Source organism: Mustela erminea, chromosome 13 (assembly GCF_009829155.1).
Source record: "Mustela erminea isolate mMusErm1 chromosome 13, mMusErm1.Pri, whole genome shotgun sequence".
NCBI classification, from domain to species: domain Eukaryota; kingdom Metazoa; phylum Chordata; class Mammalia; order Carnivora; family Mustelidae; genus Mustela; species Mustela erminea.
The window spans coordinates 70,715,281-70,735,310 of NC_045626.1; the positions used below are offsets into that span (position 1 = coordinate 70,715,281).

A 20,030-nucleotide genomic window follows, 5' to 3' on the forward strand; every position below is an offset into this window, starting at 1 on the left:
TTTCCTTTTTATCAACGGACCTTCCAGAAAGAGGATGGGAGCAAAGAGGAATCAAAGAGAAGAAAGGTAGTAGTCAAGGAAAGAAAGAAAGAAGAAAGATTATAGGAGCTAAAAATATGGTGAGGAGAGCTTGGCCAAGCATCAAAGAAGGGCAGATGTGGTGGTTTAGATATGTCAGGAAGTACGGCTCCAAGGGATCGTTGGAAAATAAAGGCTATTTAGACTGAGCTCAGCAGAATAAAAAGGCTCATTGGAGAATCCAATGGTGGAATAGGCCTTTCCACTACACAGAAGCTCTACGGCATCAACCCCAGGTGCTCTGGACCAGGTGTTCACAGCAACGGTGGGAACTCTTGCCATAGTTTCAGGACCCTGGACCAAGTAGAGTCTTTCCATCTTGACTTTATAATTCTGAACAGTCCAAGAACGGTCACTTTCCTTAGTCTACCCTCAGATACTCTCTTTCCTTGCCATCTCAGAAAGCGCGAGATATTCCGGGCAACTCCCATGACCACGGGGAAATTTGGCTCTTGTAAATAGAGCAGTTCTGTGAGATCGAGGAAACTGACAAATGTTTAGGGGAGGTAGATCCTGGGAAAAGAAATGTCATGCTCCCCGAGTCAGACCGGAATCATTCCCTGCTTCAAGAGTCTCCTTGCTTGGCCTCATGAAAGACCCGAGACAAAGCTCATACCAAGTGTTGAGTTTGTCACTCAGACTGTGGGCAATAAGGGTTCAAGAAAGGGTCAGATGATTGAATGGGCCACAATAATAATCATATTAATAAGAACATTATTTATTGAGTGCTTCCTCTGTGCTGGGAGCCATACCAAGTGCCTCCCATGCTCTGTCCTATTTTGTCCTCACAGATCCTGGGGAAGGCTCTGTTACTATCCCCATTTCACAGATGAGGAGAGTAAGGTTCAGATACGTGAATTCTCTTGCCCATTGAGAGATGGATCTGGGATGTCACCTCGGGCTGATCAACTTGTGCACCCCAAGAAGGTCTCACGTCAAGGATAGGACTAGAACTGGACCCATGGATAGTATGGGGATGGGCTGACCCAATAACAGGCAAAGCATCAGATAGCTCTGAGTAGCTCTCAACCTTGGTTGAGACCGGCCTTTGTTGGTTTACTGGCTTTGGGATCTGGGGCATGGTTCATGAGCAGCTTGTGCCTCAGTTTCTTCATCTGTAAAGCAGGGTTTGGCAAGAGTGCCCAAACTCATGACTGTTGGTGGTATTTCATGAGATGATGCTTGGGAAGTGCCTGGGACAGTGCCTGGCCTATGGCAAACATCCGATAAATACAAATTTTACCAATGTAGGAGGAATAATAGCACAAGCCATGTTATCCTTGGGTTAGTTCCAAGGAGCATGAGGGTTACCTATTGGGTGTGAGTTATCCTGCAGGGAGAGGAGGCAGATTTTGACTGAAGTTAGAGGGTGAACTGTAGCCAGAAGAGGGAGAGGCAGCACGTTCCTCCGAGTCTGAGCGGGGTCAGCTGGCCAGGCATTGAGTAAAGGCCTAGGAAAGTAAATACAACAGATGAGTATCTGGAAAGAGGAGGTGTGAAAGGGGAAGGCCAACCTTGAGAAGGGGAAGGAGAGAAGAGAAACCAAAGAGCTACTCCCAGAATTCCTTTCTTGCCTGACAGTTCCCTTCTGTCCCTGCTCCTGCAGCCAGTGGCCCGAGAGCCTGGTGCCACCTCTCTGGGATTCACCAGCTTTGAAAGGAGGCTTGCCTGCCCCGTCTCCAGACATTAACAAAGTCTTCCCAGAGACAAACCCTTTTCCAACACCCTGCTCTAAAATTGACCCACCTCTCAGGAGGTGAGGCCCGGGCTCCCCACTGAATGGGCCCCATTGTCCTCCCGAGTGTCTGTGGGTCCAGATGCCTTTGGCCTGGAGGTGGTTCCACCGTGGCCTGCCGTGCGGTCGGCCTGCAGACTTTGATTCACTCCTGGGACAACACTCAGAAAAAAATCAAACAGGCAGCACATACGAACGATTCCAGGAGCTCCTGCCAGACTCATACTCTGTTTTTCCATCCCTTCCCTCTCCTCCCCCTCAGGAGGGAGCCTCCTTTGGCATTTTGTGTCTAAAAACTCAAAACCACCAACAGGACCAAAGCCCCTGATAAGGAGCAAGGCATTGCCCAAGAGTTACCAGCAAGAAGTGTCTTTGTTCCTGTTTCAAGTCCTTGACACTGCTAACAGCTCTAATTACTGAATTTGCCATGGGATGTAAAATAAAACCACATTCCAGAAACCATGTAGTTCTCCTGGGGAGAGACATGGAGGGAGAGGTGCCCAGGGCGGCAGGAACGTGTTCTTTCATTTCTGGTCCTTAACCTTGGCAGCTCTTCTGAGAATGTAACAGTACCTTCTTTATGTGCACGGAGAAGGCCACTTTTGCACATGTAAGGATCTATCTCACTACCTGTATCCACAAATACAGTCTTGGTCTTTGACTCCCCCTGAGTGCAAAGCAATGCTTCTTAAGAATGTTAGGACCTTCCTAATTCACCCAAGCCCTTCTGGGGGGCAATGAGCGCTTCACCAGCTCCTGAGGCTGCAAGCCCCACAAAATAGAACTTCTTCCAGCCTAATTTAACTATAAAATCTGATGATGTAACACCCACCCACCCCCACATCACAAACCAAAGTGACATCACAAATACTAGAGACCATGGTTGAAAACTGCCTCCCTGTGAGCCAAAAATCTAAACAAACTGCAATTTGCTTATACATGACTGAGGCAGAGAAAGACAGGTGACTAGAAATATTAAAAAGAAAAAAAAAAAAAAGCAAAATAACAGCAACAACCAAAAAAAAGCAAAAGAGAAAAAGGGAAAAGAAAATACATATTTCTTCCCCCTACTAAGCTAGCTAAAATAAAATTTAAGGCAACCGAAATATGGTAAGGTAATTTTATTTTTTTTATAGATGACATTTCTTAGAAGGCCAGGTCTCTTTAAGGGTGTGATTCTAATTCTGTCCAAATTGTTCTCTTGTTCTCGGCTGCTCCCAGGAAACGGAGGTCCATATCACTTAGTTGGACTTTTGCCTTTAAGGATCCCAGTATTTCCCCGTGGAGCAGCCTTTCTTGGCTCAAGGTGGTCTGGTTAGGAAGTGTGTTCAGGGCTTGGCAGAACTTTTACATGGTGTCATTTCTGTCTTGCAGCCTGGTCGAGGGGTGGCTGCAGCTCCTATAGGAATCTCAAGTGTTCCCATCCCCATTCCTTTCCTGCTACCATTTCCTAAGCCTTGTAGCAGACTGGAATTGTCTTTGATTCCTTGTAAATGCTCCCCAAACCTCTGCTTCCAGCTCAAGCATTGCCATGTTCTTTCAGAGCCTGAATATCATCGTGACCTGGTTTCCCTACTTGGTACAAAAGGCTCTGGTGAGCAGGATATCCGATGGATAGATTTCTGAGAGCTGTGTAGAAGGAACCATGTGTAAAATGCAGTTCATATCAGGCCTGCTAGTCTGTGCTTGAGAACTGGTCCTTTTTCTTATTCCTTTCTCTCCCCTTACGATTCTAGCATCCCATCTATGTGAGACGAGATCCCGGGATCCCTGCCTATGGGCTCCGTCAGTCTATCCTACTGAACACCAGGCTTCAGGACTGCTATGTGGACTCACCGACCCTCACCAACATCTGGACGGCCAGAATGTGTGCAAAGCAGAACATCAATACCCCAGCAGCCGGGACCACCTCCTCTTGGGAAGTTGTAAATACTCCCTTGGTGGCCAGTTCCTTCTCCCTGATTAAGTTGGTGCTCAGGCGACAACTGAAGGATAAATGTTGCCCAGGACCAAGCAGGTTTGGAGAAGCAAAGCCTTCAAGGAGATTAAAGTCCAAGGACAATTCGGCAGAAAGAGCCATGCCGCGGGGCAGAATAAGACATTCCATCAGTTCCAAGGGCAGGCGGCCAGTAGGGCAGCGTCCTGGCTCCCCAAGGCTCAGGAAGCCAGCAGGAGGCATCAACAAGGTACCTGTTAGGATGGCTGGGGGTGGACAGAAACTGATGGCTTGGGAACAGGGAAATGCAAGGGAGGGAGTGCTTAATGCTTATGTGATTTATCCTGGGGGAAGGAAATCCTAAAGTTAAAGTCAGGATTGTGGAGGTGGGGCTGGGGGCAGCTGCACGAGACAGTGGAGAGAGTACCAGATCTGGGCTTCTGCCTTTTACACTGCCTAGTTCTACAGAAGGATAGCATAGCTTTCGTAAACACTTGACATGAAGGGAAAATGAGGGAGGGAAAGGCCTGGAGATGGGTGGTGCCCTTAGGTACACACACCCAAACACTGGAGGTGAGCAATATATCTTGCCATGAACTTCCACCTGGGGAACCTGGTGTCCAGAGAGGCCCATCACTCCATGGACCTGTCAGAGCTCAGAGGGCACCTCAGAGCAAGGCCGTCCCGCCTCAAATCCCAGCTCTAACTATAATTGAAGACAACTGTGGGTTTAGCTTCTTTGGTCTCTGTCACCTACAAAATGTGGAAAACATCCCCCCCTCCATAGGGTTTCATGAGGATTGAGCTAATATAATAATGCACAAAGTTTTTGAACAGAGCCTGGCACAGAGTAAATGCCTAATATCCTGTGTGGCATTCAGCAAAGGACACTGTGGTTAGGAACCTTCCCACCGTGCCAGCTTCGGCCAACCAATTTCAGTTTCCTTGCCTTTAGAATGGTCTCCTGCTGAACTTATGGGGTTTATGGGCAATGCATGCAGTGGCGTACATGAAGGAATTCGGGAAACCAGAACACGCTAGACAAATGTTGGTGGTGGCTGGAACCAAGACTCGGGGACACAAATCCCAGATAATTATTCTGAGCTCCCTTCTCAAGTTTTAGCTTTGACTTCTCTGCTTTCTTCCTGGCTAGAGTAAAGAAAGTTCAAAGGAGAAAAAAGTAACCGCCTGCCAAGATCTTGAGAGCAGATATGCTGAACATGTGGCTGTCACCCAAGCACAGCCTGGGGACACTGGGACAGCCGCCTGGAAGGGCCAGGCGTTGCTTCCCGAAACCAGAGAGAGAGAGCAGTTGTCGGAGGACAAGCTAATCATCCATGGCCTCCCCGCAGAGGGTTACAGGGCTCTGTACCACTCGGTGGTCGAGCCGATGCTGTGGAATCCTTCCGGGACCCCCAAGAGGTACAGCTTGGAGCTGGGCAAGGCCATCAAACAAAAGCTCTGGGAGGCTCTGTACAGCCAGGCTGCCACTCCTCTAGGGGCTCAGGGCTCGATGGGGGTCCATGAGGAGCCTGTGCCCAAGAAGTGGCCCAAATTCAAGAGAGAGAAATAGGAACAGGAGCTCACGGGCTTAGGATATTGCTATTCTCTGCTAGATGTCTGAAAAATAAATACCACTTTGCACCTTCCACATAATCTCAGAGTGCTTTACAAATTAGTAACTCCTGCCCTGGGAGGTAAGACAAATGGGTAGGAGATTCATTTCATACTGATGGCCCTTCTCCACTCTCATAACTAGGTCACGTTGAGGGCTCAGTGCTTGGGGGTCTCTTGGCCTTCCGAGGTAGGAAAAGGCCAGGCAGACAAAGTCAACAGCCCACGTTCCTTATTTTTAAAAGTGGACTATCTTTCCCTCACTGCTTCCACATAGGGCTTAGCAAAACAACCACCACCACCCCAAGGACATTACCCCACATGCTCTCTGTCAGAGGCTCTCTCATGAAACCATCCCAGGCCCCAACAACATGAACTCTATGTTACCAAGAGAAGAGATGCTACAGACGCATACACGAACAAGAAGTTAAAGGTGCTCTCTCCTAGGTGGGATCTATAGACCTTTACCAAACAGAGCAATGACAACATGTAACACGTACTTGATAAAATTGTATTTTTTTTTACAGTCATTTGTACAATTTGTTACAAAACCATAGAAGACTACAACTTGTTTGAAATCATTTTTGGTCGGCAAATATGCAAAATCTGTGTGCAATTATCATGTATTTACAGGGCCTCATGTTAGTCATTTTCAATGATTATTCCAACAATGTCACACTCTCAACAAAAGACATGGCTTAAGATAAATATATTAGTAAATAAATATTCTGAGAACATATTTCCATAAATGAAATGTGCTGCTATACATATACAGAATATACATAAGTTGTTTTCTAGCCTTTAAAACATTAAAAAAAAATGGTAATGTTGGTGAAGGAGCCCTTAGACCATTTTATTACAAAATCTTTACAGCAAAGTCTTTACAAAATATCTTTTAAGTGCTATGGGAGCAATTAAAAAAAAACATTTTAAAATAGTGTCTTGTTAGACCAACACAATAGAGTTTATATAAAGAATAGAAAAAGGCAGGTCTGTTTAAAAAATAATACTCTGATTAGTAATTATTTTTTAGACCTCATTTTTTATTAAAAGCATTAGTCCTGCATGAGCTTTGAGTAGAAACTAGCAGCACATAAGGGAGGGTCTGAGTGGTGGGACAGCAGATCGGGCTTTATAAAAATGGCTTGGGTTCAAGAGAGGCGGGAGATTGAGAGAGAGCCAGCGTAAAGAGGTACCTTGTTGATCAGAACTCCCAAACCCCTGTTTTTTTTTTTAACTGGTTCCAGTACTCTTTAGTTTACATGGCTGTCCTATACCCAGGGCTGGGCCATGGGACCAGGCCTAACAGTCACACTCTGGCTTGGGGTGGGGGTGGAGGGCGATAATTCTCCCTGGAAAATGTGATGCTCCCAGTTTCCAAGACTATATGACCCCAACACACCCCTGAGAGGCCATTACTGGAGTCTTGCAACTTCAAAGAAGACATTTCTTTCAATTTGAACAGTGAGGCAGGAATATAGCTGGTCACTATACTCTGGTGACCTCCCTGTCTGGTGGGCCAATACAAACTCGAAACAATGGCTGATATTTAAAGTTTTAACATTTTCATTTTTCTGCTTCTACTGCCCTGCAAACTACAGAAAAATGTGTTTCTTTTTGCTATCCATTATTATTGCTCTTTCCAACGAAAATTGGACACATTTATTTTAATAAGCCCCGTGGAAGCCACATTACCTACTCCTCTATTTATTGCTTAAGGCTGTTGAGGAGTAGTTTCCCAGACCAGGCTAAAGAAAGCCACTTTGGGGGCATGGTTTCAGACAAAGGAGAGAATATGCACTCAAAGGCATTAAACATAAAACAAAAACAAAACAAAACAAAACCTCGAACAACAACAAAAATCTCAACAATGAGAGGCTGCTTTTTTTTTTTTTTTTTTTTTTTTTTGCAGTTCCTGTTAGAAGCCATCCCCCACCCCACCCCTTCCCTAAAACCACGGAATGCGAGCCGAGCCGTTGTCTGTCCTCAGCAGCTGCTACTCCTGGCCCGAGAAATCAAGGCGGGCCGGATCACATGTCAACAGCTTGGGCCCTTCTCACACCCTCGCCAACAGGTGTGCTGGGCATAGACCCGGGGGTTGGGGGCGGGAAGCAGCCCCCAGGGGGCTGTACCTCAGAGGCCAGAGGACAAAGCTCACCGTACTGAGCTCCTAAATGGCAACTGGTTCGATCATTTGAGGCTGGAATTTCTTTCTGTCAAAGCCTGGCTAGAAGGAGGTAAATTTCCTCATCACGGGCTGGATTAAAAAAGAAAACAAAAAAAGATTGGGATACAGTGAGATTCTCAGTCAAAAGTATTCTTGTCTGGACCCTGGCCTGACTGGAGAAGGGGTCATCACTGTCGTGGATGGCAACCCTGGGCGGTCTCTTACTTCCCCACTATACTTAGTGGATGGGGTTGGCGGGGGCTTGAGGCCCCGAAGTTCCTGTTCTGCAGATGAGCATATCAGATGACGATAACTGAATAAAAATGAATGGAAGTGGCCAGAGGAGTTAGTGAACACAGGGGCTAATGTGATTGGTTTCTTCTAAAAAAGACTTGGAAGAACAAGTAGTACATTGGACAAAAAAGATGACAGTCCCTGATCTGAAACAGCTTTAAATAGATTCTCCCTTTTACAATGGAAACACTTTTTTTTTTTTTTTTAAACGGTTTGGGTTTTAAAACTCTCTCTCTTGAAAACAAGAACAGCAAACGTTTGGAAAATATACAAAAACCTACCCTTTGGGGCTAAACTATCTGATAGTCTCTTTCTCTGTCTCCTGGAGAATCAATACATAATAGTGCATTAGGTAGAAAAGATAGTAGACATTTGCAGGCGAGATGAGCCATTTCGGCCATGAGGCAGAGGGCTGAATAACCCCAAAGCAGTGCTTCCAGAGGGAAATGGGATGGGAAACGTATCATTCAAACAGAGCTTGGTGCTGACTCTGCGGGGTCCCCAGGAAGGCAGCCCAAGGACACTGGCTGCGCCCACACAGACGCCTGGGCGCAAGCATGCTCTAGCGCCCTCTGTCCCTCTTCTGGATTACTGAGAGCACTTTCCACCCCCTAGACACTAAGATCGCAAAACTACATTCCTTCCGGGTGTCTGTCCCCACACACCCCTTCAAACCATTTCTGCAGCCAGGGGCAGGAAGCCCGAGTTCAGGATTGGGAACTCTTGTCCTCTGACCTAAGACAATGACCCAAAGGGACAGACCGAAGAACACTGGGCTGAACTGTCCCTGTCACCCTGGGGCTGGCGTAGTGATGGCTTGTACCAGCTCCTCAGAGCTGCAGACCTTCCGCCCTATCCCTAGCTGTTCCCGTCAGCTGCCTACAGGTGTGGGATGGAGAGGGCATGGCTTCTGAGAAGACCCGAAACTTTGTACGTTGGGATTTGCCACAAGAAAGAAAGAGGCAGCATTGCATTGTTCCTCAGAGTTTGTACCCATATCAACTAACTTTACTTCAAGTTTCTGGTTCATTTTCTAAGGCAGGTGTAGCCCTGAGCTTTTCAAAGGCCTGAGCTCCCTCCAGGGAGACAACAGTATCTACACATGATATGGTTCAATTAATGCAGCAGTGATTTCGTTTTTTTTTTTTTTTTCAGCAAAAGTTGGCGATTAGGGTTCTTTAAAATATATATTTAAATAACTTTTTACATTTACATATAATATCTTAAAAAACAAAGCAGAGAACTCAATCCCACACACCTTGGGACCCCAAGCACACACACTTTACAAAACAGAATATACCATGTTATCAAAAGAGGCAAAAGACTCAGAGAATTTTGTCTGTTGGTTTGTTAATGGGGGGTGGGAGGCAGTTTGCCACAGGTGGCTCACATTTTGGGTTGAGAAGGAGGGCTCTCTTTATTACCACTTTTGTGTGTTTGTCAAAGCTAAAAAAAAAAATCTTTTTTTTTTTTCCTTAAGGAAGTCAGAGCTTGGAGTCTCCATATAGTCCCCATTTCCGTGTAAGAGTTCCTTCTGAGCTCAGGCTCCTGTGCCACTGTCTGCTGGACGAGATCTCTGTCCTAGAGAGAGAGACACACATACAAATAAATCATCAAGGGGACAGAACTGGCACTGGAAACCCTGGGCACAACACACAGGGGTCCAGGTGGGGGACTTGGGTGCCCATCCCTGGTGTCACAGGCTCTTGGGGAGCGACAGCTCAGAACACCAGACGGACCGTGTATACGGCAAAGGCAGGAAGGCACGGGTGCCTCCCAGACAGCCAGTCTCCCTCATCTGGATGGGCAGAGACTTCTGGAAGCTCTTAGGTAGCATGAACTTACAACATACCGAAGATGCGCCATCAGGCACTGCTGCAGGCACTGGGAAGAAGAGAAGACCCCTTCCCAGAGCCCACAGACCTCAGAACAAAGTAACCTCAGACTGCGATAGCCTGGGAAGTGAACAAGGCCTGTGACCGTGACCCTGGAGGGTGGAGGGCACGATTTCAGCCAAGATCTGGAGAAGCAGCTGAGAAGTGTGGAAGCTGGGATGAACTTGGCTTGTTGAGGAAGCAGGTCAGAGGCCACAGAAAGTTCAAGGGGCAAGGAGATTGAGTGAAGCAGGTGGTGGCCTGAGGGGCAGATCATACAGAATGTGGTGAGGAGTTCACCTTTTTAAAATTTAGAGGTAGTGGCAAGTCATTGAACGGTTTTCCAGTGTAAAGACACATTTCAAAAAAGACCCACATGGCTCCCATGCAGAACAGAAGGCCAAGAGCAGTGAGAGACCAGTTAGGCCACTGCTTTGGCCACAGAGAGAGGAGACGGGCCTACTGAGGAGACGGCAGGCAGGGACACAGAAGAGAGAAATTAGGGATGTGCTTTGGAAGGAGAACGTGTCCTGGTGCTACTCCAAGGTGCTGGATTGTTTATGACTGACACAAAATGTTTGGAAACTTTATAGCAACTTGATGAGGTCTGCTGAATGGAATGAAAATCCTGGAGTTGGATTCTGCACGTCCTTTGCTAAGCTTCACTTTTCTGGGGATTTGATTTTCTGAAGGGGGTGGGGGGGGTGGTGAAAAACCAGCCCACAGGGTCCCCACAGCAAGCTGAGAAGCCCAGGACACTGGAGTATGGAGGGCAGGGGGTGCTCTGGGAGAGTGTGGGTTTGGGCCCCGAGCATCTGGGTGGGGAGCCTGGAGGAAGTGGGGGGCATGAAGAGGGAGGAGTTTGAGAGGGCGGCAGTGGACAAGACTGGGCGGGATGCTTGTGAGGACCAGGGGAACAGAAGGCCTAATGGGTCTGGAACGCAGAGGAGGGCCGGGGTGGGCACGAACTACTTTGGAAGTCATCAGGTACAGACGGCCTCAGAGAAGTCACTTAGAAAACAAGCAGCGGAAAGAGGAGGACCCCCGATTCTGACCTCCGGCCCCCTCCTACTCTCACCTGCAGCCTCAGGGGCGGTGGCGCTGGACTCCTGAGTGTCCTGGGGGGCACCAGGGAAGGTGGCCCCGGGGGCCTCTGCACACTCCGGAGGGCAGCTGGGCGAGAGCGGAGCCCTGGCCTGGTGGCACAGAATCGGCTCGTCTTCCTGGGTGGCTCCTAAGATGTAGTGGGGTCGCAGGGCATCCGGGCCCAGTGTCCCACCCCAGGGGCCGAGGCCATGGGTCCCTTGGCAGTCCGAGGGCAGGCCTAAGTTAGAGTCCACATCCTCCGGAATGATGGGGATGCGCTGGCTCAGGTCCCAGGCTCCTGGGGGGCAGCCGGGCGGGGGCTCCTGGGCGAGCGTGTACTGCACACTGACCGAGCAGTCCTCCACGCAGCAGGTGCGGCCCCCGCCGCTGCCACGGGCCACCTGCTTCTCTTCATAGAAGCAGCAGGGAAGGCCCTCGTATTTCACCCCATCTGTCCTGGGCAAATGGTCCGGGTGAAGGCTGTACAGGCCCTGGGAGCTTCCCAGCTGCACCTCTCTGCCCGTGGGGCCACAGGCCTCACAGAGCGGGGGGCCCAGGAACAATGTGCTGCCCCCGGCCACTCCGCCGCTGGGCTCCAGGGCGGAGGGCTGGGGCTCACAGCAGCAGGCACACGACAGCCCCTCGCGGGCCCCCTTCCAGGTCCTCCTGAGGTCTGGGGCCGCCCCAGGAGAAGCCTCGAGCCCCACTTCTGAGGTAGAGCTAGCGGGCCCCCTGGGCTCCAGGGAGGAGTTGCTGCTGTAGTTCATCTCCAGGCTGCAGGTGGACAGCTGGTCCCCCGAGGGTGAGGAAGGGCCGGGCCAAGGCTCTGCTCGCCCAGCACCTTGACTGTGGGCCACCGAGAGGTCCTCAGGTGGCGGGGAGCCCTCGAGGCCCAGCACCGGCCCCCGGGCCGAGCCGCCCACGGCCCCCACCTCGCTGGCACGGCAGGGGCTCCGGCTGCGGTAGATAAAGGGGTCGTAGTCGCTGCTGAGGGAGCTGCGGAAGGTGGAGCAGCTCCCGTACACACCCTGGTTGCTGACCTCAGTGCAGTCCACCACCGAGTCGCTGGAGGAGCAGTGACACTGGCCGGAGCTGCTGCTGCTGCTACTGCTGCTGCTGCTGCTGTCGCTGCCTGGGCCGTCGGCCAGGTAGCCGCTGCACACCGAGCGGTGGCCGTGGTAGCAGCTGAAGCTGGACGTGCTGCCGCTCTCCAGGTGCGATGGCGGGGCCATGTGCACCATGGTGGGGAAGAGCAGGCTGCTGCCGCTGCTAGCCGCAAAGGCACGGGCCGGGCCCCGGGGTGCGAGGCCAGCCGGCGCCTGGCCCTCCTGCTCCGGGTAGCTGAGGCCCCGGAAGTAGTAGTGCTGGTACATGGTCTCATACTGAGAAAAGCAAGCTGCCTTGGAGAAGCCGCGGCCGCTGAACTTGGGCCTGCGGAAGGGGTGGGCTGGGGAGTAGGCCCGGTGCTCCAGGCCACAGCGGTGAGGGGCCAGGCTGGGGTCCAGGTGGAGGGGTGGGTAGCCACGGATGTAGGTGGGGGTTTGTGGGGAGTAGAGGCTCTGCTCCCCGTGCCGGTCCATGGTCAGCAGCGTGACGGGGTTCCCGTGGGAGTCCATGCTCGTGCGGGTGGGGTAGGCCGGGATGCCGTTGGTCCTGTGCACGCGGCCGGGGTAGTGCACCGGCAGGATCACCCTCTGCTGCCGGCCGCGTGCGAGGCTGCTGGTCTCCACGCACACGGCGGTCGGGTTGCCCTTTTGCTCTGAGGAAAGGCAGGGGACAAAAAGTCAGCGGGGCCGGGGACCCTTGTGCCACAGGCTGGAGGGATCAGTGAGGGCGGGGCACGAGGGCAGCGGGCTCAGTCCCAACCCACGTGGCTGGGGTCAGGACTCGGGCCCCTGCCGGCTGTCTCCAGACCTGGCCACACAGGCAGAGGCTGGCCCACGCCCCCGTCTGCAGGATGGTCACACCTGGAAGGGCCCATCTCCCGCCTGCCCTTGGCTCGGAATGAGGAAGATGCTCACAGAGCATGCAGACAGCCACAAAGACACCAAGACAAAAGGCACTTTCCCTCTCGGGGACAACAGCTATCCTGAGCACAGCCTGCACTCCAGGCCTGGTATGCTGCTATCACCGGGGGGCAGGAGCAATACCACGACCCCGACCCCTCACGCTCACCTCCTGTGGCACGGAAACAGCACCAGGGTACTGGGTATGGGAGCGCCATCACTACATTTCCTGCTGGAGAGACTATGGGCCTCGGGCCTGCAGAGGCCAGCCGCTTTGCTCAAGGTCAGGAAGCTGGCTCATGTGAAAGCCAAAATGTGAACTTGGGGCGATTCTTCAGGTCAGGCTCTCCTGGGGCTTGGGGCCAGGTGAGCTCCACTACCCTGGGCCCTCCTCCAGGTCTGGAGGGCAATGCTCGTTAACTGTCTATAGCACATGCCAGACTCCTGCTGAGCACTTGGTAGGGAAAGCGACTGTGCCACAAGAGGGGGGAGACGGTGACAATTACCTATGATGTTGTGCCGACAGTGGGGGCAGGTGTGGTGCTGCAGCAGCCACGGGTCCACGCACTTCCTGTGAAAGCGGTGAGTACAGGGGATAACCCGCAGCTCCTGGGAAGGGAGAGAGGACACGCAGCCTGAAGGCGGGGCCCAGGTGGACAGCAGTCCTGCCTTCAGCCCCATGTGTGCTTCCTTTTGAGGAGTCCAGCATGGCCCGAGAAGCCGGTACCAAAGGCTTCCTCTTCAGGCCCATCCCCGTCTCTAGCTGCAGGTGGACACCATGCCCCAGAGTCAGCACCCATGTCTGGCTTCTAGGAGGAAGCCCCATCCACAGTCCTCAGCGTTCAGGAAGGGAGCACACCGAAGCGGGGTCCTTTCCTGTTTCCCAAGGAGGGCATTCATATTCATGCCATACATGAGGGAAGACCAAAGCCAATGGCTTCTGCAGCCCCGGGCCCCCAAGACCTTATGCATCTCTGGGATGGTGGCTCCCTCCGGGCCCTCCAACTGGGGGTCAATAGAAAGGAAGGTGCCCAGGACTTGGAATTGACAGGTGCAGCAGCAAAGGGGCAGAGCTCTCCTTTGCTGGACCCTGAGTACTCACCCAAGAGAACATGGTTTATAACATAGCAGCCTATGTAGAAAGAAGGTGATGGGGTTTTCTGAGGCATAACTAGCTATGGAGTTCCTGAGCCAAAGTACCCCTCACCCAAGTTTGCGAACATAACTCTGCTTCTTCATGCTCTGACCAGCTCAACAGAATAACACTCAACCTAATACCTAAAGTTGTTCCTGACTGTGGGAGAGTTCTACCTGTATTTTCTCATGAAAGCTCCATGATCACCTGAAGCCCGTGTCACTCTTGGGCCCATGTCCCAAGTGTGGGCACAGAGAATGAAATCACTGCCCAAGATCACAAAGCTAGAACCTGCCTGGGCCAGGACTAGAATATGGGAAGTCTGAACCTAAAGGTATTCAAGACTCTTAATTTCAAGTCCTCTGCAAAAACTCATTTTCACCCCACAGGCTACACGGGAACGGAATATATCGGATGCCTGTGGCTGATTCTGAAGCAGTTTGCTCCCCATTCCCCAAAATGTGTGTGGATGCACGCCTCTGCCTGTGAGAAGATTAAGCAAGCATGGCACGATGCTAGCAAAGGGTGACTGCGGGCAAATGACACATCATTCACTGTAGGACTCCTGCAGCTTTCCGGAAGGTCTGACATTTTCAGGATAAAAAGCTAGAAGAAGGGGCGCCTGGGTGGCTCAGTCGTTAAGCGTCTGCATTTGGCTCAGGTCATGATCCCAGGATCCTGGGATTAAGCCTCACATTGGGCTCCCCGCTCTGCGGGAGGCCTGCTTCTCCCTCTCCCACTCCTCCTGCTTGTGTTCCCTCTCTCAGTGTCTCTCTCTGTCAAATAGATAAGTAAAAATCTTTAAAAAAAAAAAAAAGGTTAGAAAAAAAAGGGGGCCATCACATCCCCTTGCCTCCCAAGTAAAAACAGCCAGTGTTCCACACAGCTTTGCACAGAGAGGTTTGTTTTGAGTCAGTGTCTGCTTTCAGAAGAGTGATTCTAAAATTAAGTCAATAGGTGTCAATGTTCTTAACACCAGACCTTTTCTGGCCTACCATATGTTTCTGATCAACTTCTGAAATGCCATGGGTAGAAGCTGGGCCCTCTGGAGAGAGTGTATCTGAGTTGTGGCCACCCATTTCCCAGGGTGAAGAGCAATTAGGATGCCTCTGGCCACGCCCCTGGGGCCTAGCCATCATCCTTCTGCTCCTGCAAAGCTGTGGGCAAAGACCTAGGGCCCCATCCTTCCAGGCTGTGTTCGCCTCTGCTGACCTATCTACCTTGTCCCCAGTCAGGATGGACCCTGCCTCTGTGCTTACCTCCCCGTCGATATACTTCTCCAGGCAGATGGCGCAGTCGGATGTCGAGCTGCTGCTGAGTGTGTCCAGCGCCCCACAGCTCCCCTCCCGGCGCCCCTTGCTCTTAGAGTTGAACTTCCTGGTTTCCATCTTCTCCAGAGCCTGCACAGCCAGCCTGTTCATGGAATTCTGTGTGGCGGAACAGACCCTGTGTTAGGGTCTGGGATGTACTAACAGTGGTAGTCACCCCTGGAGCCATGGCACCCAGTGCCCAGGGACGGGCACAACGCTACAGGCTTCTGAGCGGGTGCTAAAAATTCAGACTGCCGTGACATGGGACTTCCAGACTCCTGAGGGTCAGCGACTTGAACCCAGGCTTCTCCCAAGTGGTAGACCCAGCAGAGGTCGACTTCAGTTAGTTGGTCAACTCTGCAAGACCCTGAGTAATTCACCTGCTCGATGCCTCGGGTTCCCCCTCTTTACACTGAAGAAAGTTCCGAGGGCAAATGAGGCAATTGCTGGGCAAACACACCCACTGTTATGTTGGGCTAATGACCACTCTCGCTTGGTGAGTAGTCGGTGAGTCTCGCACAGACTGCCTGCCAGCATCCACTGTCTTTCCTGAGAGGTCACACTACACACGGGATGGTCTAGATTCCTGCTTACCCTCTCCATCAACCTCTGCCCCCAAATCCTGCCTTTCTACGAGCATGGTGATGTGTCGGGTGGAGCAGGAAAGTGGCTACTCTGTTCACTGGGAATCGTCTGGAGGGCTTGGAAGATGTAGCTTCCGGCTCAGCAGGTCTGGGGTACGGCCTGAGAGTCTGCATTTCTGCCAAGCTCCCAGGGGATGCTGCTGGTGCCCAGATTCTATCTTAGGAGCAAGGCTCTAGGGCTCCGCGTGAACACTTAGGCATTTCATGAGAAAACCTCCCAGCTGGAAGCCCTCCCAGTGCTTGGCCTTTGTGGTTCTGGCCCTTCTGGAATAGAGAAGACACAGGGTGATAAGCTTTGCTCTCATTTTGCTCCATCTCTGCTGCTCCCGGTGTGCTGGGACCAGGTGGTGGACCGCAGGCCCCCATCCCCCAGTTCCCACCTGGGACAGGGCGGCGGGCACCTGCGCTCATGGGCTGCTTGGGGCTCTTACCTGACTGCGCCGCTGTTTCAGCTTGATTTTGACGAGAAGGATGAGGCAGACCAAGGAGACCACGACGAAGAACGCCAGGAAAATCCCCATGTCGAAGTACTCTGTGGGTTGCTGGAACAGAATACACACCCGATGAGTCACAGGTCTCTTCAGCCTGGGGATCGGCGCATGGGTCGGGTCAGCCCCGGTTGGGATACGACTGGGGTGACTCAGGTGTGTCTCTCCCCTTGTTTGCAAGCAACACCTGGGGTTCTGCTAACCTGCACACGTGCTGTGCTCCCCGGGCCCAGACAGCCCCCCTTGGTGTGGCGGGGGCAGCCTGCCCAGTCCCGGCCAAGAGCACGCCTGTTGGAATGCCCAGCTCCCCGTGGAAGAGCGCAAAGTTCGCCGTAACCGGTAGGAGAGGCCCATCCAAATAAACACAAATATCATATTTATGGGACAAAGGAGTGAGTGTCATGTTTTGAGGGAACAGTGATTACTAACCATATAATTAACGGTTTACAACAACTCAGAAAATTGTATGCTGCTTCCACAATATCAGCTTCCACTATAGTGAGTCACATTCAGCAAAGGGCTCGTTTTTCCTTTAAAAAGAAGCCACCAAAGGCTGTTCTTCTGCAAATCCTTTCCACTTTGAGTCCTTACCTTTTCCTCAGGGCACACTGCTTCCAGAAACCTTGAAGCCACCTTGTCTAGGACATGCAGTTAGCCAAGAGGATTAGAGTTTTGCTAATTGAATGCTATGGGTATCTAGATGCTTTGTGTGTACGAAGAGTCACCCTATACGTGAATATTTGTGATAAGGAAATAAACCATATATATGTATGTGTGTGTATGTATGTATCTCTCTATATCCTGTCCCAGGTTCCCAGAACCTTCAGCCTGAGGTTTGGGCAGAAGATGCCTTTTAAGAAGTCACTGGGCAGCAATGTCCCTTTGACACGCTCCAGAGAAGCCACCGTGCTATTCAACAACCGCCTAGAAGGCATAAACTTCAATCCCAGTTGAAAGCTAAGTGCTCCAGACTCAAATACAAGTTAGGGCTTTTTAATAATGCAATTTGCCTTCTGGGAAGAAAGAACTACACTACCAGCATTTTTCTCTAGTCTGGGCCAAATGGAAGGAGGGGGACACAGGAAGCTAGGGACTCCTTCCTTCACTCCTCCCCGGCCTTTCAGGGGGAGGTGGAATGGAATAGAAAGAAGGACAGAAGCTACCAAGAGGGAGTGCTGGGCGGAAGATACCAGAGACCCTTTAGCACAAAATCTATTCCTGGAAGGTCTTCTCGAATCCTCTCTAAAGGAACACGTGTTGTGGGGGCAGTTCGTGGCAGGCTCAGTCGGTTAAACGTCTGACTCTTGATTTTGGCTCAGGTCATGATCTCAGGTGGTGACGCTGAGCTCCGCATGGGGCTAAGGGCTCCGTGCAGAGTCTGCTTGAGCCTCTCTCTCCCTCTCTGACCCCCACCTCCCGTGTGTGCACGCTCGCTCGCACTCTCTCTCAAATAAATAAAATCCTAAAAAATAATACTAATAAAGAAACAGGAGTAATATTTCTCCTTGGCCTCCAACCTGAAGTCTGATCTAAACTGTAGGAACCTAGGCTGCATTAGCATTTTACACGGAAAGAAGACTGCAACAAAAGCCGGAAGCCCAAAGGGTATAAAGGCTCGGGGAGCAGCAGAGAGGGCACAGGGCGAGGCTGGCCGTGGCCGATGGAGGCTCACTCGAGGGGGGCGGTGCTGAATCCTTGCTCGAGCTACTTTCTGCTTGTTGACAATGTTCATCAACTTGATGGCATCTGCACCCTTCACGTACACCACTGGCCTCTTGAGCGGGTCTTCTGAGCCCTGGTTTAGCTGAGGAAGAAGAGACAGGTCTGGTTAAAAGACGTTCTTGCTTTAAGAAGCAAGAGAGGGAGAAAGGTTGAAGGAAAAGAACAGTAAAAACCGTTTGAAAATCCTCAAAGACCTCAAGCGTTACAGCCTTGGAGCTTCTGAAGGACAGGGCGCAGAATGATGCTTTTAGGATGGACTGGGCAGGATGGAAGGGTCTTTGAAAATGCCCCCCAACCACCAACTTCCTGGCTCTTCACGCCTACTCAATACCCTCTCCTCCAAGTAGGAATGACGTCTAAACAAGGGTCTCTAGTGTCAACAGACAAGTGCGGAGCCCTGAAGTGAGGGGGATGCCCCCGCGACAAGCCCAGCTAACTAAAAGAGCCTCTCTCAGGGAGATAGCCATGCCCCGTGGCCCATGGAGTTTACCTGATCGATAGCTTCTGGGTTTTCTGACACATCAAAGATGACCGCAGTGGCTCCTCGCTGCACTGCCCGCTTGGCCTGGCAGAGTTAAAAAGAACAGGTTTGCACACTTGGTCCTCTTACCTTTCCAAAGCTGGTCTTGGCAATCAGACTGGTAATTTGAATGCAGAATCTGACAGTCAGCAACTTCCATGACTTGGGGCAACTTACTAACTTCCCAAAGCCTCAACTTTTCCATCTGTAAAAAATGGGACAATGCCACCTACATTGTACAGCTGATCTGAGAACCAGAGGAGTTAGAGCCGGTGAACGTTTGTAACTGGGTACTCGGTTAACCTTTGCCTCCCTGTCCGGCCAAACATGAAAAACACATCAATGACCTGCCCAGTCAGCATGAAGGTATTGGTTTCGGTATTTTCTGCTATGAACACAGAGCCACTGGCAACCAAAGTCTACGCCTTTGGTCCTTCTCTTGTGGTCCTTCTTCCTTCCCATGTCAGCCAGGACCGTAGTTAGAATAGCACACCGAGTATTTCCGAAGGAGTCTCAGAATGGTCAATTTTAATAACTGACATAAGCTGAAGACCTTTAGAGATGCTGTCAGAGGGAAAAAGCCATGAAAAAAAAAAAAATCGTAAATGGGGCTTTAGAGCAGTTGGCTGCCAAACCTGGCTCCACTTCCAAAACCACTTGGGAAGTTTGTAAAGCAGATTTCCTGGCTCAAACCACAGAGACTGATTCAGCGGGGCTGGAGGAAGGCCCAGGAAACTGAGTTCTGGAAGTTTTCTGAGGGATTCAGATGATTCAGCCACTTGGGGAACTATGGATCAGAGAGCGGAGATGAGAATGTTTTAGGAACAAATGTGAAGGGGTGGAATGCTTTTCTGAGGGAGGATTCTTTTCTATCCCAGCGAAACTTCTAATTTCATGTCCAGCGAAGCAGACAACGGGATGGCAGCTGGGGAAGAACAAGACATAAAACATCACCCTTGCTTTTAGGGGCCTGAATCTTATTAGAGAAGTAAGATACCTCTACGGTGGGGGGAAAACAACAATGACAAAAATAAAACCCCAAACCTCCTATAAGATGGGCAAATAATGGCCGGTATTGAGAGATCAACTCTGTGAGCCAGAATGTTTAACAAAGAATAAAATTTGAATTGAAGGCATTCCTACTGAGGGAATAATCACTATGGGGCTTCAGCAAAAGAAGGCAGCAAGGAGCCTAGAGAGACCTGAAAGTGGCTGGACCAATGGCTTCACGAGCCCACTAGAGGGCAGTCTTATCCCACAGCTTTTACCGGACCATTCCCAGCGCCGTATACCAAAGAAGCAGGACTGAGAAATCCTGGGGGATGCTACAAAGTCCCCAGCAACTTCATGAGCCTGAGGAACCCCGGGTGCTGTGCTGCCGAAGCTCTCCTTCTTCCCCTGGGACTCTTTTCTTGTTGAAC

The 20,030-nt window shown here is 51.1% G+C and overlaps 2 protein-coding genes across 4 annotated transcripts in view; one reads left to right on the plus strand and one right to left on the minus strand.

Moving 5' to 3' along the window:
- Nucleotides 1-2,920: 2,920 nt before the first annotated feature.
- C13H22orf31 (chromosome 13 C22orf31 homolog) lies at nucleotides 2,921-6,160 on the plus strand. Its single transcript, XM_032309469.1, has 4 exons — nucleotides 2,921-2,928; nucleotides 3,035-3,119; nucleotides 3,550-3,999; nucleotides 4,903-6,160. Exons 1-4 carry the CDS (start codon nucleotides 2,921-2,923, stop codon nucleotides 5,320-5,322), a joined length of 963 nt encoding a protein of 320 aa, XP_032165360.1. The 3' UTR covers nucleotides 5,323-6,160.
- A 2,682-nt stretch (nucleotides 6,161-8,842) lies between these two features.
- Nucleotides 8,843-20,030, minus strand: part of ZNRF3 (zinc and ring finger 3) — a 153,705-nt gene continuing 142,517 nt past the window's right edge. For all 3 annotated transcript variants that reach the window (XM_032311519.1, XM_032311520.1, XM_032311521.1), the window contains 7 exons: nucleotides 18,580-18,654; nucleotides 18,040-18,171; nucleotides 16,311-16,421; nucleotides 15,185-15,352; nucleotides 13,297-13,399; nucleotides 10,777-12,543; nucleotides 8,843-9,405 (listed from right to left, as the gene is read on the minus strand). In XM_032311519.1, the coding sequence (XP_032167410.1) occupies nucleotides 9,365-9,405; nucleotides 10,777-12,543; nucleotides 13,297-13,399; nucleotides 15,185-15,352; nucleotides 16,311-16,421; nucleotides 18,040-18,171; nucleotides 18,580-18,654 (2,397 nt within the window). In that variant the 3' untranslated portion in view covers nucleotides 8,843-9,364. The remainder of the gene's footprint in view (nucleotides 9,406-10,776; nucleotides 12,544-13,296; nucleotides 13,400-15,184; nucleotides 15,353-16,310; nucleotides 16,422-18,039; nucleotides 18,172-18,579; nucleotides 18,655-20,030) is intronic.

What these genes read in the sequence shown, in the direction of transcription:
- C13H22orf31 (XM_032309469.1), top strand. An exon ending in GCAGCCTTTCTTGGCTCAAG is followed by an intron (nt 3,120 to 3,549) that starts GTGGTCTGGTTA and finishes TTACGATTCTAG; the next exon opens with CATCCCATCTATGTGAGACG. An exon ending in CAGCAGGAGGCATCAACAAG is followed by an intron (nt 4,000 to 4,902) that starts GTACCTGTTAGG and finishes CTTCCTGGCTAG; the next exon opens with AGTAAAGAAAGTTCAAAGGA.